This window comes from Amblyomma mixtum, chromosome 3 (assembly GCF_055824585.1).
Source record: "Amblyomma mixtum isolate Tamu chromosome 3, ASM5582458v1, whole genome shotgun sequence".
Taxonomy (NCBI): domain Eukaryota; kingdom Metazoa; phylum Arthropoda; class Arachnida; order Ixodida; family Ixodidae; genus Amblyomma; species Amblyomma mixtum.
The window spans coordinates 100,943,675-100,963,934 of NC_143014.1; the positions used below are offsets into that span (position 1 = coordinate 100,943,675).

A 20,260-nucleotide genomic window follows, 5' to 3' on the forward strand; every position below is an offset into this window, starting at 1 on the left:
CATGATTAGCTTGTTATGAAGGCTTGTCAAAACATTCTTGAAACAAATGGGGTCAGTCGTATATCTGATGTAAATGTTGGCGGGCAGTTGTAGCTTTTAAAATACTTTCAGAATTTTCCCCCGAGCTGCACTCTTTAAAGCTTTGTAATTTGCTTTAAAGTCCCCTTTAGTGGTCAATACTCTAGTCTCGTCTTCGTCATGAGTAGCAGACAGTGGTCTCTATTTTAATCGGGCACCGCCGCAGGTATCGTTTACGTCCGCCGTGATATAGACTCCATAATACGTGATATAGACTAATGCAGCAGGCATTGCAACAATGTATCGTTATCGTGCAGCCCGTTTGTCGATTTTATGCCGCCGCCATTCATTGAATGGGCTAGTGTTACACCCAGTGACGTAACGCGCTTGAGAAATTTGTCAATCTTTTTGTGCCGTATAAAGCTACTCGTAGTCGTTATTCCTCTTGTAGAGGCATATCGGATGGGACAAAGAATGCACTCGGGGACGACAGAGAATGCGATGGAATGATAAAGCTAATAAATTCGCGAGGCTAGGGTTGCAGCGGCTGTGGTTGGAAAATGATTATTCGAGATCACTATGGGGAAACGCCTTCTGCGGAATTTTCGTGGCTGATGGTTGTTGTTGTTGGCGGTGGGGGTGGTGATGATGGTACTCATGCATGGCGACAACGATGTCAGTATATGAGGGGGTTACTTCAGTTCCTGCGTGATTGCTTTTCATTGGCTGCGTCTGCTTTTCATAAAACTTTCCTTCGAATTACCTTAACCTTCCTTCTGATGAGGTCTAGAATACGCATCAGCGCGTCTATTTTGTATTTACCACCGTTTTTGTCTCCACTATATGGTCGGCACAAGTGCAGACCTCTTATGCCAAATTGCTAAATCCTTATACAGCGTTCCAACATCTCTCTTTTTGCGTTGCTTGCTTCTCACTTTACAAATTTTGCGTTGCTGGGCAAACCTCGCCTGACATCTTCCTCTCTTTTTTTTTTTTACACGTTGATCTTCCACCATTAGTTCTGCTGTTCATTTTTTTTTTTATGACTTAATTGCGTAGTTCTAAGAGCGGTTTGACTTCGTGGTTTTTAAATTTGCTTTTGATTCCGTCTTTGTCGCATTTATTTCGCTTTGCAGTTTCGATTTTCCCTCATTATATCGAGAAAGGCATTGCAATCGCGTTATTTTTTGTCTCGCTCCCTTTCTAAGTTCGGGCCTTCTTTTGCGGCTATAGTTTCTCTGTGATGATGCACCTCGTGGATGTAGCAAGTGCCACGTCTAATCACCTCGCGTACAATTAAAACGCTCATCCGAGGGAAAGCACTAGTCGTTTTATGGTTCAGACAATTTAGTTTGTTATAGACACCAACTTTTTGTTGTGTTTCCTCTTTTTGGAATGGTGCACAGCACACTACAAAACATATAAAACCACCTGGACTGCGCTAACAAACGGTAAATAATTTATAATTGACTTCTTTTTTTCTCATGCGGTTTCCGTTTCGGTTTCAAAAGCCGAAGGATAGCTGTGACGTACAATTAGGTCACGTGAGGCATACAAAAACTCTAGTATGGTTGCTGCTTTCTTCGTTTGAAATCATATCAACTCTTACGCGAGCCTGCCCAGGAGTTGGAATGACAAAAAATGAACAAGCTGCGATTATATCGCCGTTTTTTGCATGCCTCACATGACCTCAACGCGCCTTGTGCGTCACAGCCAGCGTTCAGCTTTTGAAACCGAAGCGACACGAGCAAAACATTGTTTTAAATTATTCAGCTGTCCTCGGTGAATTCCGCGTCATGTCTCGTGTATACTATTGTCCAGCGCATCACTGTGCGTTCTTCTTTTAAACAACTGAGGTCATTAGCGTAAGACTTTTTGCGCGCACCACACGAGAAAAGCGTATTCATGTGCTGGATTTCAAGGATATCGCCATGGTAAGGTTGGTTACCCGTATCTCGAGGCACGTCCGCCCTATTGCTTTTCTCCTAAGAACGAAGGGGACGCGTGCGTGCGAAACGCCGCCATCCCCATCATTCGTGTGTTTCTGTCGCGTCTTAGGGAGGGGAGTAGCCGGGGATGTCGACTGGCGCAACTGGTCGCCGGTGGCCTCTCCTTCGCTGCTGGCCCCGAGACGGACGCTGTGTCGGCCTTGAGCCGACCCTTTGTTGAGCACTGCTCTTTACCCGCCTCGAGGGACCGCAACGGCGGACATCGTCGCTCCTGCTGGAACGCAATATGTGTCCGGCTGTCAGGGCGCGTGTGTTTATTGAACTCTCGGGGAACAGTCGGTTGGCACGTTCCACTCGACACTGGCCTCCAAGTTTTGGCGCTGTGGAGAGGCTTGTCCGAGCGGTATGCGCGCAATCACGCCGGTCCCGTTGAGAGTGCGCTCGGGAGCCGCGCGGGAGCCTCTGCTGTCGCTGCCGCTCTGCACGCGGACAAACTGCTGTGGGTTCACACAGTGCTGGCGTATATTTAGCTTTCGCAGAAAGTTATAAAGTGCGTGTGTCAGACCGGTGGGATTTTTCCTGCCACTTTTCGTGGACAGGAGGGCCGTCGTGGCCGACGGTGGGCAGTCGGGTGTATTGCCCAAGTTTATTACGGATTCCCCGCGGTCCGATGGATCGGCCGCGGTGGCCGACTATTGTGCCTTGCACACGCTGTTCCGACGTATCCACAGAGGTGCACTTTGCCTGGAGTGTGCACTGTGCGCTCAATTGTTCGCAGTCTGCATCGTTTTCTCTGGCGAAAGTCGCCTTTCTCCTAATTAGTCGCGGCGAATCGCGCTTCGCTCTGGCCACGCATCGCCATCGGGGCTCTTTGAGGATGATTAAGGGGTTATGAAAAGAACAATCTCCGTAACGCGTCCTTTGCGTAATCTTGCTGCGGGCTGGAATTCGTATTGGTGCCGGGCGAAAACGAGAAACGTTGGAGCTTCGTCCCGGTTCTGTGAGCCTAATCCAGTGTGTCTGACACTACAGCGTTGTAAAATGAAAGAAAATACACAATACTGCACCAGAAGAGGTTGGCGTTGCGAGAACCTCTTGTGCATATTTCCAGTCAGACCTCCAAGGCACTGCGTTCTGAAGAACGTCGGGGCTGGCGCCATTTTTCTTTTCTTTTTTTTTCCTTGAAATGAAAAGCCGCATACTGGAAGCGACAAGAGAGTTGGAAAATTGAGCGTAGTGTCCATGTCGTTCAGAGCGACCAAGAAATGAGCACTTAAGAGTCGGATGATTCCGTGCATTCCGGTTCGGTACAAGCGATGCATTTCACTGCAAACCAAATATCGCTGTAAAAAAAAAAAAAAAAAAGGATTTCGTGTCGGCCGGCAGCAAGGCTCCGTTGTCTAACGTGCGTGAGCAATCTATGCTCGGTCGTATCCTCGAAGACAAATTGTAGTTGGAAAGAAGCGTGAGAGGCCGGCAGAGCTCATTTTCGAAGCGAAAGTTTCGACCGTGCTGACGACCGTGCTCCTCTATCCATCGCTGAGGGTCGTCATCATCAACCGCGTCGCGGCATCTCCGCTGGCCAATTCATTGTGTTCCATTGTCGGATTCGCGATAGGGTGGTGCGCGGCGTTTCCTCCGCCCTCCTTTCCCTGTTCCTTTTCTTTACCTTTTGCTGCTTCGCTGGATGTTTCATTGCGTGCGGCTGTCACACGACATAACAAACAGTAATGGGATTCTGAAGCTCTCCGGAGTTGATGTGCGCCATTATGTTTTTCGTGCTCTTGCGTTCGATGCTTCGACGCGATTTCCCCGGCCCGTTTCGATAATCACGGTCTGTGTGGTTAAAAAATTTTCCGGCTGTTTGAATGGTATAGTGCGTAGTGCCTAATCTTCAAAATGAATGAAAATGAAAGGAGCTACACCTCGCTGGTAAGCAGTCGAGCCGCGTGGCGTGGACAGTGTGGATCCTTAAAGTCTGGATGATTGTTACCTTATCGGTATTTTAAGAGTTATTTGCTGCTCCCTGCAATGAAATCCGCACCACCACAAGTAGGTGCTCGCATTGAAGAAATCATTGCCGTCGTCAGAGCTAAGCTCAAATAGTGACCCCTGGCGTCCTATGAAGACCGCGGCGGCAATGCCGAAATCTAATACACGAAAATTTGTTGGAGAAAATGGTTGCCTGCATGTATGTTGCCAGCACCTTGGAGCTTATGCGCCACGACAATACGTATACTGTTGCGAGCAGCATTATCGCTCCACTGGAACTTCCAAAGCTGTAAACTTGCTTCCAGTTTACGCGCGCAGCTTGCAGCCAAGAGGTGTAACGTGGTGCTGCAGCTTATGACTGCAGGCCACAATTGCAGGTTGCGTGGACATTGTTTCTACAGTGCTGCTCCTGTAATTTTTACATTTCCTCTTCGCTGCGCCCCCGAGAGAAACAGGGTGTTGATGACTTGATTTCTGGTGATGTATCTGTTCCCACATTCTTGGGGATCTCTAGTCGGCATTTTTTTTAGCGGCATCTGCAGCCTTTGTGGGGTTAAAATGGCCGCAATCACGTTTACTGAAACTGCCCGCTGTTATTCGTGGGGGAGCCGGGGCGCCTGATGCAGGAGAATTGTTTCTTTTTGGCGAAGCGGGCGAATGCTCCGTTGGGTCGAGTTCTGCGCCTAAGTCAGCAGAAGGGAACGTGCCTCTCGTCTGAACTTTCCTGAACCCGTTCCTGCTTTATGGATTGGCTCGTTTATGGGAGACAGAGGGAGAGTCGAGCTGAAAGCTGTTCTAGCATATTTCAAAATGACTCGCGCACGCAGCTGGAAGCCAACATCTTTGTTTTGCCTGGGGCTAAAGCGCCAGGGAAATAAAAGAGAAGAAAGGAAGCCACCACTATAGGAATGAAGGAATTCGCAGGGCAGCCACTAAATTTCTGCCACCGAGCGGGTTATTGAACGCGTTTGCGATCTTTTCTGCCGTGCGCAGCCGCGCGCTTTGCCCCGCGTATTTCTCTTCGGTTCGTGCATAAGGTGAAGATTTCCGTAGGCTCGGAAGAAGTGAATGAACTTACTTGGCAATTAGCGGCCTGCCCTTCTCCGTCCCTTGTGCAGTCTCCTAGCGCTGTGAACGAGATTCTTTATTAAAAAGATGCGTTACCACCTAGCCTAGTTTCAGGGCAATGCCGCGGGAAACGGAAGGACTTCGCACTTGACCCAAACGCGCGTTAAACGCCTTTTCATTTCTCTCGCTGGCGGGGTTCTTCCGTGACGGTGCACTGCACCTGCCGTAGCTGTCGTGTCGTCGTCTCACCTGTCGATGTTTGCGTGCCTGTGCCATAGGGCCGCTGGTAGGGTGCTCCGCTTATGTCCGCTGCACATTGAGTACGACCCCTGACCGCCGTCCATTATTAGACGCTGGCATCCTGCCCCTACGGGATGAACGACGAGGCTGTCAATCACGATAACCCCGTCGCTGCCTGGAACCGTATATTCCTCCAATACAGCACGTTCATTTCGACGGTAACCACGGTTTTTTAACGCGATGTAATTGTAGTTGTGGTCACACCAAAACCCCGCCGGGGTCCGTTGTCACGAAATTCGCTGATTGGTCGAGAGAGGTCACGTGACCTTTTGACGTCATCATAACCCGCCCACTGTAGCAGTTAAATTAATGATTGGTCGAGAGAGGTCACGTGATCATGTGACGTCATCACAACCTGCCTTGCGGGTTGTGAGCAATGGAGGTGAAAAATAAGAAGAAAATGATATATGCAAATGTCGGCACCGTCACAGCATAGCGGATACCTGCTACTGCAGCTAGCAGTCCCAATATTGCGGTCGATGGGCCGACAGTTGCAAAGAAACTGTCGCAAACACACACACAGAAGTTGCAACAGAAGCTGCGACAGAAGTTGCAACAGAAGTGTGAGATCTACTGCTATTGCGTCCCACTCTTAAAGTGACTTAAGCGTTCCCTATAGTTTCTCACTCACTCTTAATTTTTCGCCCGAAAAAATCAATGTGACCCCGTCTTTAAAATGCAATCGCGTCGGCTTGCGTGCCTGATTAGCCACTGAGAAGGGCAGTTCCAAAAATGCGAAGCAGACACGCTGGCGGAATTATTTCCGAGCGAAAAATTCCACGCCTCGCATCCTGCTTGGCTGCGTTATTCCAGACCGCTTCTTCACGCTTTGCTTGAGCCGGTGCTGTTCCCGGATGACCTGAACTCTTTTTCCCTGAGACATATAGCGCGGATGACGGTTGCGTTACAATGGCAGGCTGACGCGTGTTTGGCCCTGCCGTGTAACTTAATTTGGCTCTGCGAGCGCCTGCTCCGAGAGAGCGTTCCGGACGACGATTGTGTGCGGAGGATTCCCGTTATAATTGATGCTCACCGCTACCTGAGTGCCTGCTGTTCTGGCGCTCGCAGAGCAAAGCGGCGCCTGCAGCGGACCGTGGGAGCGCGGCTTTTCTGGGCTCTTGCAGAGTCCCGCGTGGATCGGCTCCTGCGTGTCTAGGTACTCCACGCTGCGAGCGAGGGCAGTGGTTTGGGGGCCAGCGCCGTTGCTGCTGCTCGCTTTCGCTCATGCATGCGCGCGCTGGTTAATCGCACCGCTCTGGCCGTAATCCAGACTGACGGATTCAATTAGTCCGGCGCGCTTCGTGCCCGTCATGCGGAAATGACAGATCCCTGGGCGTGTGCCCCGCGGCTTTTCCCGTTCGGGCGCTGCCCGCGTTGAGAGCTAATCGGCTGTGGCTGCGGGCGCTGATCTTTCTGACGCGCTCAGCTCGCGCTAGCCCACGCAATTGCCGCACGCGTCATCGGCCCAAGTTTAAGGCTTCTGGTTTTTCGCGCTTATTCTGTCGCGGTGTTGTAAGCGCCCGTGTCGCTTGCGTATCCTCGTTCATTATCGGTCTGTCTAGATTCACTTGGCGGCTTCGGCCTGACGCCGTGTAGCTTTTCCTGTTGTGCTTGCAACAGACGTCGGCGAGATGAAGAGATGATTCATGGAAAGTAGCTCACTTGTTTTGAAAATTGGGGGAAGAAAAATGAAGCAACATATGCGTGGCACAATGTCGCGCAACCGTCTGTCACACTGATGAATGATAAAAATGGAAACTGCTCGATGCCGATCTGTGGATTAGGCTACGACAAACGATCCTTGCATGGTGTGAAATAAAATAATGTATTCGCAGTATTACAAGATTATCCGCTAGAAAACCCGCACGAAGTATAATTCAGTAACCCCTGTATGTTGTCCAGTGTTCATTTTGTTTTTTATTTTATTTTTTTACTCTGAGCTCTGTCCAAGCCAAGAGGAGCACAGGCCTTGACGCCTCTGCAGCATTCCTCCTTGGTAGCTCCCCGTTGAGAACAGCTTTCGGAAAACGAATCACCCATTGTTCGCACATGGATGAGCCTTGTACTGCCCCGACTTGGGTACAGCAGACGCCTCTTCTGGAACTCTGCAGAATGCTTTAGAAGTCATTCTTACTGTCTAGTGATTTTACCCAAGACAGCAATTGAACAAAAAATGTCTTCGCCAGCCCCTTTGGTGTTCGTCGTCATTTCCGTGGCAGCGTTCTAGCTGTCGCGCATACTTGTTTTCTTCTTTCGCTGCGGCTGCCCCGCCATGTCTTCATGAGCGCGTGGCCGCTTTCCGCAGTCAGTAGTGCGACTCTGCGTGCGCCGCATCGCGATCTGTGGGATCCGCACGGTTGTCGCGAACATAGATGCCGCGCTACGACGTGCGTCGCTCGAGCAGCCTCTCGAACCGATTGGACGACGGCCTGTTTTCTTCGCTGCGAAACCACATCGTGAGCGTCGCGAACGGCGTGGAAGACCAGTTCCGCTCCGACCTGAGCACTGCCGCGCGATCTTCGCCTGCCGGAGCACCACTGGACAGCGCTCCCGCTGAGCCCTCCGCTTCGAGAGCGGGAAGTATGGAAGCGGCGAGTCCGCCTCGACCCTCCAGCCGCAAGGAGTCGGCGGCCAGCGTCCGCTCTTCGGGCCGCGTGTCTCCGCAAGCTGCCGAGGACGCCAGCGGTGGGCTCGCAGCAGCCATGGCGCGCATGTCCTCCGCTTTCCGAGACTATCTGGCTGATTTCAGCATGGACGGGCCGGAGGAATCCTGCGCCGAGCAGAGCCCCGTATGCGGTCAGGACAAGCTTCCCGCGCCCTCTGTTCGGGAGGAGTCCCAGGGTCGCTTCCACGTTATGCCTGCCGGCGCGCAACCACCCAGCCGCGCTGCTTCGTGCGACCACGGAAAGGGCGAACCGAGTCAAGCCGCTGCCGGCGACTCCGCAGGGGCGGCTGTGGGCGCTCAGGGCTCAAGCACTGCGACTGACGTCAAGGCTGACGGCGTAGACGCTGGCGGGACCCGTAGCTCCAACTTCCCGCTGCGCTCGGAAACCACCGTGCTCGACTCACGCGTTCTGGCGTTCTCCATAGACGAGGCTGGTTCTACGCAGCCGGGGAACATCGACAGCCAACCCATACCTTTTCCGGCAGGGGAGAAGAAGCGCTCACGTCGCGCCTCTTCGATCGTTCAGCTGAAGCGCTTCGGCAGATTCCGCATCTCTTCGCGAGGCGGTAAGAGTTTGCACAACATGAACGCGCGTATGCTAATTTATTTTGTGTACGTGTGTGTATTGAGAGGGGGTGGGGGGGGGTGCATTTATTACATTCCCTTTTTGCTGTTTGTGGTTCGGGCCGAGGCGCGAGACCTTTTTTATCCTTATTTTTCGTTTCCGCGTCTGTGCGTGCGAGCCGGTGTTCGGCCACTTCTCACTGCCGAGCATGATAGCATGCCCAGCGTGAGCACTGGCCAGCGCCGGGGACCACGCGCTGATACGTGCGCTCTTGGTTCATCGTATGCTGGGAGCACTCGGTCTGTACGTGCCACCTACTGTTGGCATCCCTGAACTGGTTGCGAACACGGATACAGGGAAGCATCAATAACTGATGCATGCAGCATTGAGTCTGAACTACCGCTCACTGGGGTATGGGGTTTCTAGCGTAGCTAGGAAGTAATTACTCATTAGCATTCACCCAAGCGCAGGCTTGCGCCTGCAAAGGATATCTAGCTTTCTCATAATTAAGCCTCGCAGTTAGCCGGAACGGTGGATCAGTGGTTATGGCGCTCGGCTGCTGACCCGAAAGAAGCGTGTTCGACTCCGGCCGCGGCGGTCGCATTTCGATGGAGGCGAAATTCTAGAGGCCCGTGTCCTGTGCGATGTCAGTGCAGGTTAAAGAACCCCAGGTGGTCGAAATTTCCGGAGCTCTTCACTACGACGTCCCTCACAGCCTGAGTCGCTTTGGGACGTTAAACCGCATAAACCATATTGTAAGCATCGCAGTTGAAAAAAAACTGGTCCTTGTCTGGGCATCACGCCTGGGACCACCGCCTGTACGGAGCAGTCTCTCTACCAGCTGAGCTAATTAGGGCGGATAGCAGATAGGGCTGGCAAGGCGAGGCTGACCTGATCAGCCACCCAAAGTGGGAGCGGTGTTATGCTATGAATTCAGGAGAATTCCCCAAGGTGCTATACTCCCCCCTCGGGGAGTATTACTTTTCTTTGTAGCCGTATGGCTGCGCTTGGGTGGATGCTAATGAGTAATTACTCCCTTATTACAAATTTACTCCTTCTTTTGGAATTCCCCTAAACTCATGGGGCTAACTAGTGTACCTTTCCAGAAACGGGTGCATATGTTGTTCCCGCCATTGGTCCGCCCTGTGTAAAACGATGACCATGACGAAGGAAAGTAGGACACGCAAGCGAAAACTGTGCGATGCAGTGGAGAAAAATTCTATTTGTGCTGAGGGAAGCAAAGACAGAGCAAAAATAAAAGATGCAGCATAGCGGGCAGTTGAAGCGTGCGAAAACGAGAACGCGCACAAGCCAACAGGTAATCGCTTGAAAACTGGCTGCTTGTTCTCTTACTCTTCAATGCCGATTCCGATGGCCTTTTATACTGATACAACTTGAGTACACATATGGGGCTTGAGATGAAAGCCCCAACTTACTCGGCAAACAAAGGCTGACGATAAAAGCTGGAGGCAGCAGAAAATTTCGGCAGCAAATAATGGCCTGGGGAATCGAATTAAAGGCGTACACTTACTCAGATTAATGCGAAACATGCGGAGGAGCTATTAACTGATTGATTACTCGGGGTCAAGGGCACGGGCTGAGAGTGCTCCAGACGCCGGCAAAAAAGAAAAGAAACGTTCAAACAGGGCACGCGTGGCTCTATACGTAGACTACCGGTTCTTAAGAGGCTGGCTTGTTTGCACGGCTCGAGTAGGGAAGTTTGAGCCGCCGCCCTAATTGTAGGGCATCACCGCGAAAGGTGCAAACTGTCGCAGAGAGCACTCCGGAGTGCGTGGAAATACAAAGGCTGGTGCGTGGCACTACACCCTTGATGATGAATGGCGCTTGGAAACCGAGGAATCGCGTGACACCGAAGTAGCGTACGGGCGTGTCACCGGCTTTCCGCATTCTTCGGGAGGGAGCAAAAACAGAGCAGAAATTTCTGAGTCGCTTTTTTTACCTCTCTCTTCACCCCCACATGCGGCGGCTGTCTGCTGCAGCAGTCGTAATGCCTGCGTGTCATCCCCGTCTGGCGGTAACTGTATATCTGCTCCCAGGCCCGCGCGTGCAGAAAAAGAAAACGGGCGAGCATGTGCTCAACAGTGGAGACGGGAGGACAGAGTTTGTCGTTGGAGTCGCACTGTGTTTTCATTCTCTTGGCAGTAAGGGAGTAATTACTCATTGACGTCCACCCGAGCGCAGCCATACGGCTACAAAGGAAAGCTATACAGCTTTCTCAGAAACTTCGTAGTTAAAGAAAAATTCGTCCTGGTCCGGGGATCGAACCCGGAACCACCGCTACACCGGAGCAGTCGCTCTACCAATTGAGCTAACCGGGACGGCAAGCTTATGGTAGGACGAGAGCGAATTGATCAATAACTCGAAGTGGGAACAGTGTTTGACCAAATGTTTTTTAGGGGAATCCCCCAAGGTGGAGTAGATTTGTAATAAGGGAGTAATTACTCATTGACGTCCACCCGAGCGCAGCCATACGGCTACAAAGGAAAGCTATACAGCTTTCTCAGAAACTTCGTAGTTAAAGAAAAATTCGTCCTGGTCCGGGGATCGAACCCGGAACCACCGCTACACCGGAGCAGTCGCTCTACCAATTGAGCTAACCGGGACGGCAAGCTTATGGTAGGACGAGAGCGAATTGATCAATAACTCGAAGTGGGAACAGTGTTTGACCAAATGTTTTTTAGGGGAATCCCCCAAGGTGGAGTAGATTTGTAATAAGGGAGTAATTACTCATTGACGTCCACCCGAGCGCAGCCATACGGCTACAAAGGAAAGCTATACAGCTTTCTCAGAAACTTCGTAGTTAAAGAAAAATTCGTCCTGGTCCGGGGATCGAACCCGGAACCACCGCTACACCGGAGCAGTCGCTCTACCAATTGAGCTAACCGGGACGGCAAGCTTATGGTAGGACGAGAGCGAATTGATCAATAACTCGAAGTGGGAACAGTGTTTGACCAAATGTTTTTTAGGGGAATCCCCCAAGGTGGAGTAGATTTGTAATAAGGGAGTAATTACTCATTGACGTCCACCCGAGCGCAGCCATACGGCTACAAAGGAAAGCTATACAGCTTTCTCAGAAACTTCGTAGTTAAAGAAAAATTCGTCCTGGTCCGGGGATCGAACCCGGAACCACCGCTACACCGGAGCAGTCGCTCTACCAATTGAGCTAACCGGGACGGCAAGCTTATGGTAGGACGAGAGCGAATTGATCAATAACTCGAAGTGGGAACAGTGTTTGACCAAATGTTTTTTAGGGGAATCCCCCAAGGTGGAGTAGATTTGTAATAAGGGAGTAATTACTCATTGACGTCCACCCGAGCGCAGCCATACGGCTACAAAGGAAAGCTATACAGCTTTCTCAGAAACTTCGTAGTTAAAGAAAAATTCGTCCTGGTCCGGGGATCGAACCCGGAACCACCGCTACACCGGAGCAGTCGCTCTACCAATTGAGCTAACCGGGACGGCAAGCTTATGGTAGGACGAGAGCGAATTGATCAATAACTCGAAGTGGGAACAGTGTTTGACCAAATGTTTTTTTAGGGGAATCCCCCAAGGTGGAGTAGATTTGTAATAAGGGAGTAATTACTCATTGACGTCCACCCGAGCGCAGCCATACGGCTACAAAGGAAAGCTATACAGCTTTCTCAGAAACTTCGTAGTTAAAGAAAAATTCGTCCTGGTCCGGGGATCGAACCCGGAACCACCGCTACACCGGAGCAGTCGCTCTACCAATTGAGCTAACCGGGACGGCAAGCTTATGGTAGGACGAGAGCGAATTGATCAATAACTCGAAGTGGGAACAGTGTTTGACCAAATGTTTTTTAGGGGAATCCCCCAAGGTGGAGTAGATTTGTAATAAGGGAGTAATTACTCATTGACGTCCACCCGAGCGCAGCCATACGGCTACAAAGGAAAGCTATACAGCTTTCTCAGAAACTTCGTAGTTAAAGAAAAATTCGTCCTGGTCCGGGGATCGAACCCGGAACCACCGCTACACCGGAGCAGTCGCTCTACCAATTGAGCTAACCGGGACGGCAAGCTTATGGTAGGACGAGAGCGAATTGATCAATAACTCGAAGTGGGAACAGTGTTTGACCAAATGTTTTTTAGGGGAATCCCCCAAGGTGGAGTAGATTTGTAATAAGGGAGTAATTACTCATTGACGTCCACCCGAGCGCAGCCATACGGCTACAAAGGAAAGCTATACAGCTTTCTCAGAAACTTCGTAGTTAAAGAAAAATTCGTCCTGGTCCGGGGATCGAACCCGGAACCACCGCTACACCGGAGCAGTCGCTCTACCAATTGAGCTAACCGGGACGGCAAGCTTATGGTAGGACGAGAGCGAATTGATCAATAACTCGAAGTGGGAACAGTGTTTGACCAAATGTTTTTTAGGGGAATCCCCCAAGGTGGAGTAGATTTGTAATAAGGGAGTAATTACTCATTGACGTCCACCCGAGCGCAGCCATACGGCTACAAAGGAAAGCTATACAGCTTTCTCAGAAACTTCGTAGTTAAAGAAAAATTCGTCCTGGTCCGGGGATCGAACCCGGAACCACCGCTACACCGGAGCAGTCGCTCTACCAATTGAGCTAACCGGGACGGCAAGCTTATGGTAGGACGAGAGCGAATTGATCAATAACTCGAAGTGGGAACAGTGTTTGACCAAATGTTTTTTAGGGGAATCCCCCAAGGTGGAGTAGATTTGTAATAAGGGAGTAATTACTCATTGACGTCCACCCGAGCGCAGCCATACGGCTACAAAGGAAAGCTATACAGCTTTCTCAGAAACTTCGTAGTTAAAGAAAAATTCGTCCTGGTCCGGGGATCGAACCCGGAACCACCGCTACACCGGAGCAGTCGCTCTACCAATTGAGCTAACCGGGACGGCAAGCTTATGGTAGGACGAGAGCGAATTGATCAATAACTCGAAGTGGGAACAGTGTTTGACCAAATGTTTTTTAGGGGAATCCCCCAAGGTGGAGTAGATTTGTAATAAGGGAGTAATTACTCATTGACGTCCACCCGAGCGCAGCCATACGGCTACAAAGGAAAGCTATACAGCTTTCTCAGAAACTTCGTAGTTAAAGAAAAATTCGTCCTGGTCCGGGGATCGAACCCGGAACCACCGCTACACCGGAGCAGTCGCTCTACCAATTGAGCTAACCGGGACGGCAAGCTACGAAGTTTCTGAGAAAGCTGTATAGCTTTCCTTTGTAGCCGTATGGCTGCGCTCGGGTGGACGTCAATGAGTAATTACTCCCTTATTACAAATCTACTCCACCTTGGGGGATTCCCCTAAAAAACATTTGGTCAAACACTGTTCCCACTTCGAGTTATTGATCAATTCGCTCTCGTCCTACCATAAGCTTGCCGTCCCGGTTAGCTCAATTGGTAGAGCGACTGCTCCGGTGTAGCGGTGGTTCCGGGTTCGATCCCCGGACCAGGACGAATTTTTCTTTAACTACGAAGTTTCTGAGAAAGCTGTATAGCTTTCCTTTGTAGCCGTATGGCTGCGCTCGGGTGGACGTCAATGAGTAATTACTCCCTTATTACAAATCTACTCCACCTTGGGGGATTCCCCTAAAAAACATTTGGTCAAACACTGTTCCCACTTCGAGTTATTGATCAATTCGCTCTCGTCCTACCATAAGCTTGCCGTCCCGGTTAGCTCAATTGGTAGAGCGACTGCTCCGGTGTAGCGGTGGTTCCGGGTTCGATCCCCGGACCAGGACGAATTTTTCTTTAACTACGAAGTTTCTGAGAAAGCTGTATAGCTTTCCTTTGTAGCCGTATGGCTGCGCTCGGGTGGACGTCAATGAGTAATTACTCCCTTATTACAAATCTACTCCACCTTGGGGGATTCCCCTAAAAACATTTGGTCAAACACTGTTCCCACTTCGAGTTATTGATCAATTCGCTCTCGTCCTACCATAAGCTTGCCGTCCCGGTTAGCTCAATTGGTAGAGCGACTGCTCCGGTGTAGCGGTGGTTCCGGGTTCGATCCCCGGACCAGGACGAATTTTTCTTTAACTACGAAGTTTCTGAGAAAGCTGTATAGCTTTCCTTTGTAGCCGTATGGCTGCGCTCGGGTGGACGTCAATGAGTAATTACTCCCTTATTACAAATCTACTCCACCTTGGGGGATTCCCCTAAAAAACATTTGGTCAAACACTGTTCCCACTTCGAGTTATTGATCAATTCGCTCTCGTCCTACCATAAGCTTGCCGTCCCGGTTAGCTCAATTGGTAGAGCGACTGCTCCGGTGTAGCGGTGGTTCCGGGTTCGATCCCCGGACCAGGACGAATTTTTCTTTAACTACGAAGTTTCTGAGAAAGCTGTATAGCTTTCCTTTGTAGCCGTATGGCTGCGCTCGGGTGGACGTCAATGAGTAATTACTCCCTTATTACAAATCTACTCCACCTTGGGGGATTCCCCTAAAAAACATTTGGTCAAACACTGTTCCCACTTCGAGTTATTGATCAATTCGCTCTCGTCCTACCATAAGCTTGCCGTCCCGGTTAGCTCAATTGGTAGAGCGACTGCTCCGGTGTAGCGGTGGTTCCGGGTTCGATCCCCGGACCAGGACGAATTTTTCTTTAACTACGAAGTTTCTGAGAAAGCTGTATAGCTTTCCTTTGTAGCCGTATGGCTGCGCTCGGGTGGACGTCAATGAGTAATTACTCCCTTATTACAAATCTACTCCACCTTGGGGGATTCCCCTAAAAAACATTTGGTCAAACACTGTTCCCACTTCGAGTTATTGATCAATTCGCTCTCGTCCTACCATAAGCTTGCCGTCCCGGTTAGCTCAATTGGTAGAGCGACTGCTCCGGTGTAGCGGTGGTTCCGGGTTCGATCCCCGGACCAGGACGAATTTTTCTTTAACTACGAAGTTTCTGAGAAAGCTGTATAGCTTTCCTTTGTAGCCGTATGGCTGCGCTCGGGTGGACGTCAATGAGTAATTACTCCCTTATTACAAATCTACTCCACCTTGGGGGATTCCCCTAAAAAACATTTGGTCAAACACTGTTCCCACTTCGAGTTATTGATCAATTCGCTCTCGTCCTACCATAAGCTTGCCGTCCCGGTTAGCTCAATTGGTAGAGCGACTGCTCCGGTGTAGCGGTGGTTCCGGGTTCGATCCCCGGACCAGGACGAATTTTTCTTTAACTACGAAGTTTCTGAGAAAGCTGTATAGCTTTCCTTTGTAGCCGTATGGCTGCGCTCGGGTGGACGTCAATGAGTAATTACTCCCTTATTACAAATCTACTCCACCTTGGGGGATTCCCCTAAAAAACATTTGGTCAAACACTGTTCCCACTTCGAGTTATTGATCAATTCGCTCTCGTCCTACCATAAGCTTGCCGTCCCGGTTAGCTCAATTGGTAGAGCGACTGCTCCGGTGTAGCGGTGGTTCCGGGTTCGATCCCCGGACCAGGACGAATTTTTCTTTAACTACGAAGTTTCTGAGAAAGCTGTATAGCTTTCCTTTGTAGCCGTATGGCTGCGCTCGGGTGGACGTCAATGAGTAATTACTCCCTTATTACAAATCTACTCCACCTTGGGGGATTCCCCTAAAAAACATTTGGTCATTCTCTTGGCAGGTTTCCGTTTGCATGCGTGTGACCAATTTCGATGGACGGTTAGTCGAAAACTGACTCTCTCCGAGTTAGTCCTGTGGCTTATTTTCGCGTCCAAATAGCCATCTCGAAGCAACCGGAGCGGTTTTTGCGTGTCAGCACTGCTCACTGCACGTTTGGCTTACCCCGTAGCTGCCAGAATTCGAGCTAGCCCATGTTTCATGCAGAACGTGTGGAGTTGGATAGTGTGGGCTCTTTCTGAGTTTCTTTTTTTTTTTTTTTTTAACGCGTAGAAGGGTCGGCGCGAGCAGAAATGACGACCGCCGTCTGTCAGTAGCCAGTGGCAGTTGGCCCACCTGCCACGTTGGCCAGATGGCTACCTGCCCACCGTGCTACGAACAAACTTAGTATACTAGTACCCAGATATAACGAACCTTAGTTCGCCACCTCGGATATAAAGACCTTTCGTGTGTTCTAACCTCGGATATTACGAACTTTATTGCGTTAACCTCGGATATACCGATCTTTCGTGTGTTACTTCGGATATCATGAACTTTCGAGTCTGGGCCTTGGATGCAACGAACTCAGTTTGTTGACGTCGGATAAACGAACCTAAGTGTATTATTGCCTCGGATATAACAAGTTTCAGTGTGTCAAGCTCGGATATAATGAACGTTTGGCTACTAACGCATTCAAACGACCCACCGAGAGTCCCTTAAGAGTTTTTTTTTTTTTTTTAAGTGGACTTGTTCCCGTGAACTGTTGGTCGCCGGTTCGATTCCGACCGCAGTAGGCGCATTTCTCTGTAAATTATACATGAGCGTTGCTGTGCTGTGCGATGTCAGCGAACGTTAAGAAACCCCAAGTGATCAAAATTAATCCCGAGCCCTCCACCGTGGCCTACCGCCTAGCTCACAGTGTCCCTCGCACACATACAAGTCAGCCCCTCCTGCAAAGGGGTCGGCCTCTGCTTATAGCGGTCTTCGCTCCCCGTTCCTGCCGCCGTGAAATCACTAGCGCGCGTGCACAGCGCGCTCACGACGTTTTCGCGCCGAGCAAATGAGCGCTCCGGAAACTGGGCGCCAGCTGCGGTGTCACATGGAGTGAAGCTGGCGACAAAATGCATCGCGCAGCGGCGTCGCAGGTCTGTCTGCGTTCCTCATACACGCAGCTGCGAACTCCCATCGGCGGGGTTTTCGCAGGGTGCCGCTGCTGTCTGTATAGGCGCGCAGAGGGTTTTCTCTACTGACAGCCATACAGTGTCGATTCCAGGGCTGTGGGCTTCCTAGGCTCTCCTCTTTCCAGCGTCGGAGGGCTCATAGGACTCCACCCAAAATCTGTATTTTCACCTCTTTATCTACCTTTTTGTGAATAAATGTTTTCTACTACTGTGTGCGAAGCGCAACACCGGCCCGTTGCGCGCCTTCCATCATCATCCGCAGATGGGGGTCGCGCCGAACCCTGTTCGCCACCGTGAGCTGTGCGACGTACATACGGCGGTTTGCTTTTGGAGGGGAGGCACTCCGACCGCTATACCCTTCGTTATCAGTCGACCGACGCGTTGATTTTTCGCGCTGCGCGCCACATGGTGCAGTAGTTGACTTTGGGGAAGGCTTGAGGGATTTATTCGGGCTATATACAATCCCTCCCGAGCCTCCGCAGGCTGCACAGGGTCCATCCCTGGGCCGTGCCGCCTGTGCCGCCGGACACATCCTTTTCTCTCTTTCTATCTGCCAGGAGCGCTTCGTTTTTCAACGCGGACCAAAAGGGATTTGTTTCGTGAGAAGTTAGATTGAGGGGACCAATCGATTGTTCTTCGGCTTGACACGACATCTGCATGCCTTTGAAGTTGTTACTGATGAAGAATGGCTGCGTGGCACTGCGTGGCACTGCGTGGCACTGCGCGGGTAATGGTGTTAGATCAGTTTCAGGGCAGAGACAGTATTCCTCTGTAATGATTTCGACCCTCGTGCCGTCGAAAGTGTAGTCATTTTGGGGCCAGTGAGTGGGTGGATAATTCTGCGTTTTTAGGTCGTACTTTGCTTTGATTTCCTTGAGTCCACCATGTCAGTCTCCGAAAAGCGATTCACAGGCGATCTGGAGCAAGCACTCGTACAATTTCACCGCGTTTGCTGGTGCGTGTATGGCGATGTATTGTCGCACGTCGCGTATCTGCTCAGATTAGCTTTTGTTTTGTTATTTTGCGTTATGTGGCAGTGGCGACAAGTCCACGACAGGGCGGGTTGGGATATAGACAGTTTTTCAAGCTCTCCGTCCAGAAGGTGCGCCACTGTACTCCGCGTGTCTTTTCCCCGACCTATCATGGCTCGGCCAAAGGCACGCGAAGCACGCAGCGTCTGACAGACTGCGCACCTGTGTGTATTGCTCTATGAGATGAGCGTTTCTTCACGCCATGAAAACCGAAATTGTTCAACGCATAGCGTGGATTGCTGGAGTGCACGATCTTTCTTGGCCGTATAGAATGGCTTTCGAATGCCATAGGGCTTATCGTTCAGTGTTGTCGTCGTTTGGTAGCTTATCTGCCGCACTGTTGTTGAGCCGTCATAAATTGTGTAAAATACGGCTGTTTTGAATTGAGGCATCGCTTAGGTACATCGCACCTGGCAAATGATGGACGTCGTTTCCGGCAGCATGCTTAGAAGCGAGGGCTTCGTGTTGCGGCCTGCAGCAGCTTCGGCCTATACTTGTCGTCAGCTTCGCGTGTCCAAAAAATAGTGTCAAATAAGCATAGCAAGTTGACAACGTTTCAAAGTTGCGTTTCGCTTACCATCTTCACTATTGTCATACGCCAGAAAGCGCTCCAGGAACTTTCTGCTTGTTTTGCGTGTGTTGTAGACTGGCTGTTTTGACCGGGCGCGGGATTGACCGTGTGCAAATAAAAACAATTCTCCGCTTTCTAATGGCCGGAGCGAACCTGCCTACTTACTGTGCGCTCTGTTAAAGGCAAGGAATAACGAAGGACATGGCAGAAGCATATTTATGTTTCTTTCCTTTCCTTTTTCTATACACATTAAAGCAACTGGTAAAGATGTTAGAGCTCTTAAATATCGAACACCGCTGGTATTATGGTAGCTGACATGACAAGAAAAAAAAAAAACACGAACCAGCGGCCTCCAAACCCTATGCTAACATACTTAAATAGACGGCGCTCCCTTGCGCAAGGTAGAGCTGCCGCTTATAAAAAGGCAGCTCCCCGAAAAGTTACGGTGATTCAATTTGCAAGCCTACGAGGTTCGTGTTATGTGGCAAGGAAGAGCTGTGGTTCTCTTCAAAGCCTCTCCATACGTTGCCTGATTTTCTTGTCTGCGAAATCGCTTGGGCTAGCGGCGTCTGCAGCATTGATTATTCCCCGCTGTTCTGCACTAAATCCAGTTTATCGTCGAGCAGTCCTTCTGTCAAAAAGATTGGGGGGCTGTTATAAGAATGATGTGATGTGGAGTGAAGGAAAGGTTGACTTTAAAGGTGACCTACTTTGGGCGGCGGAAAGGAACAAAGATGCAGTTTGCAGACGATCCGCAGCGACCTCGAGTCACCCATCAGATTAAGATTCTTGAATTGAATTGAGGACGGCGACATCAATCGTACTAACGCTACGCTGAACTTGCTAAAGGGAAAAAACGGTCATAGAGGTAAACGCGGTTCACAAATCTCCCCTATTTCTCCTCGTAATAGTAATATCTGGAAAACAAAAAAGAAAGAATTGAGTTTTAAACGAAAGTTCTATCTCTGAACTGATTGGTAATCTCACGGTATCCGGGTTCTTTCTACGGCAGTTGAAAGATTGCGATAACTCTTACGGTGCATGCATTATGTCTGGCATAGCGGACGTTTTTTACGAGCAGTTCTTACAGCCTTACCCCCTAAAAGAATATGTATATTGCTTTATATGCGCGTTCAGTATGAGAGTACTAGCAATTAGACCCTGAGAGCGAAGGAGGAATAAGCAGCTTACTGTGTATACCTTGCAATGTCCTTGCCCTAACTTGGCTGCACGCAGCCGAAATTATTTGTCAGGTGAAAACTCCGCAGCAAACTTTGTTACCAGAGTTGCATCGCCTTAATCATATTCGGCTTATAACGT

General features: G+C 50.2%; 1 protein-coding gene across 3 annotated transcripts in view; it reads left to right on the forward strand.

Moving 5' to 3' along the window:
* kcc (solute carrier family 12 member kcc) overlaps positions 1-20,260 on the forward strand; it is a 288,496-nt gene that overhangs the window by 152,533 nt on the left and 115,703 nt on the right. The window contains exon 1 of one of the 3 annotated variants that reach the window (XM_089580431.1): positions 7,664-8,558. The exons of the other annotated variants lie outside the window; for them this stretch is intronic. Coding sequence (XP_089436557.1) covers positions 7,700-8,558 — 859 coding nt within the window. The 5' untranslated portion in view covers positions 7,664-7,699. Of the gene's footprint in view, positions 1-7,663; positions 8,559-20,260 lie in introns of those variants that run through there. 3 annotated transcript variants of the gene reach the window in all.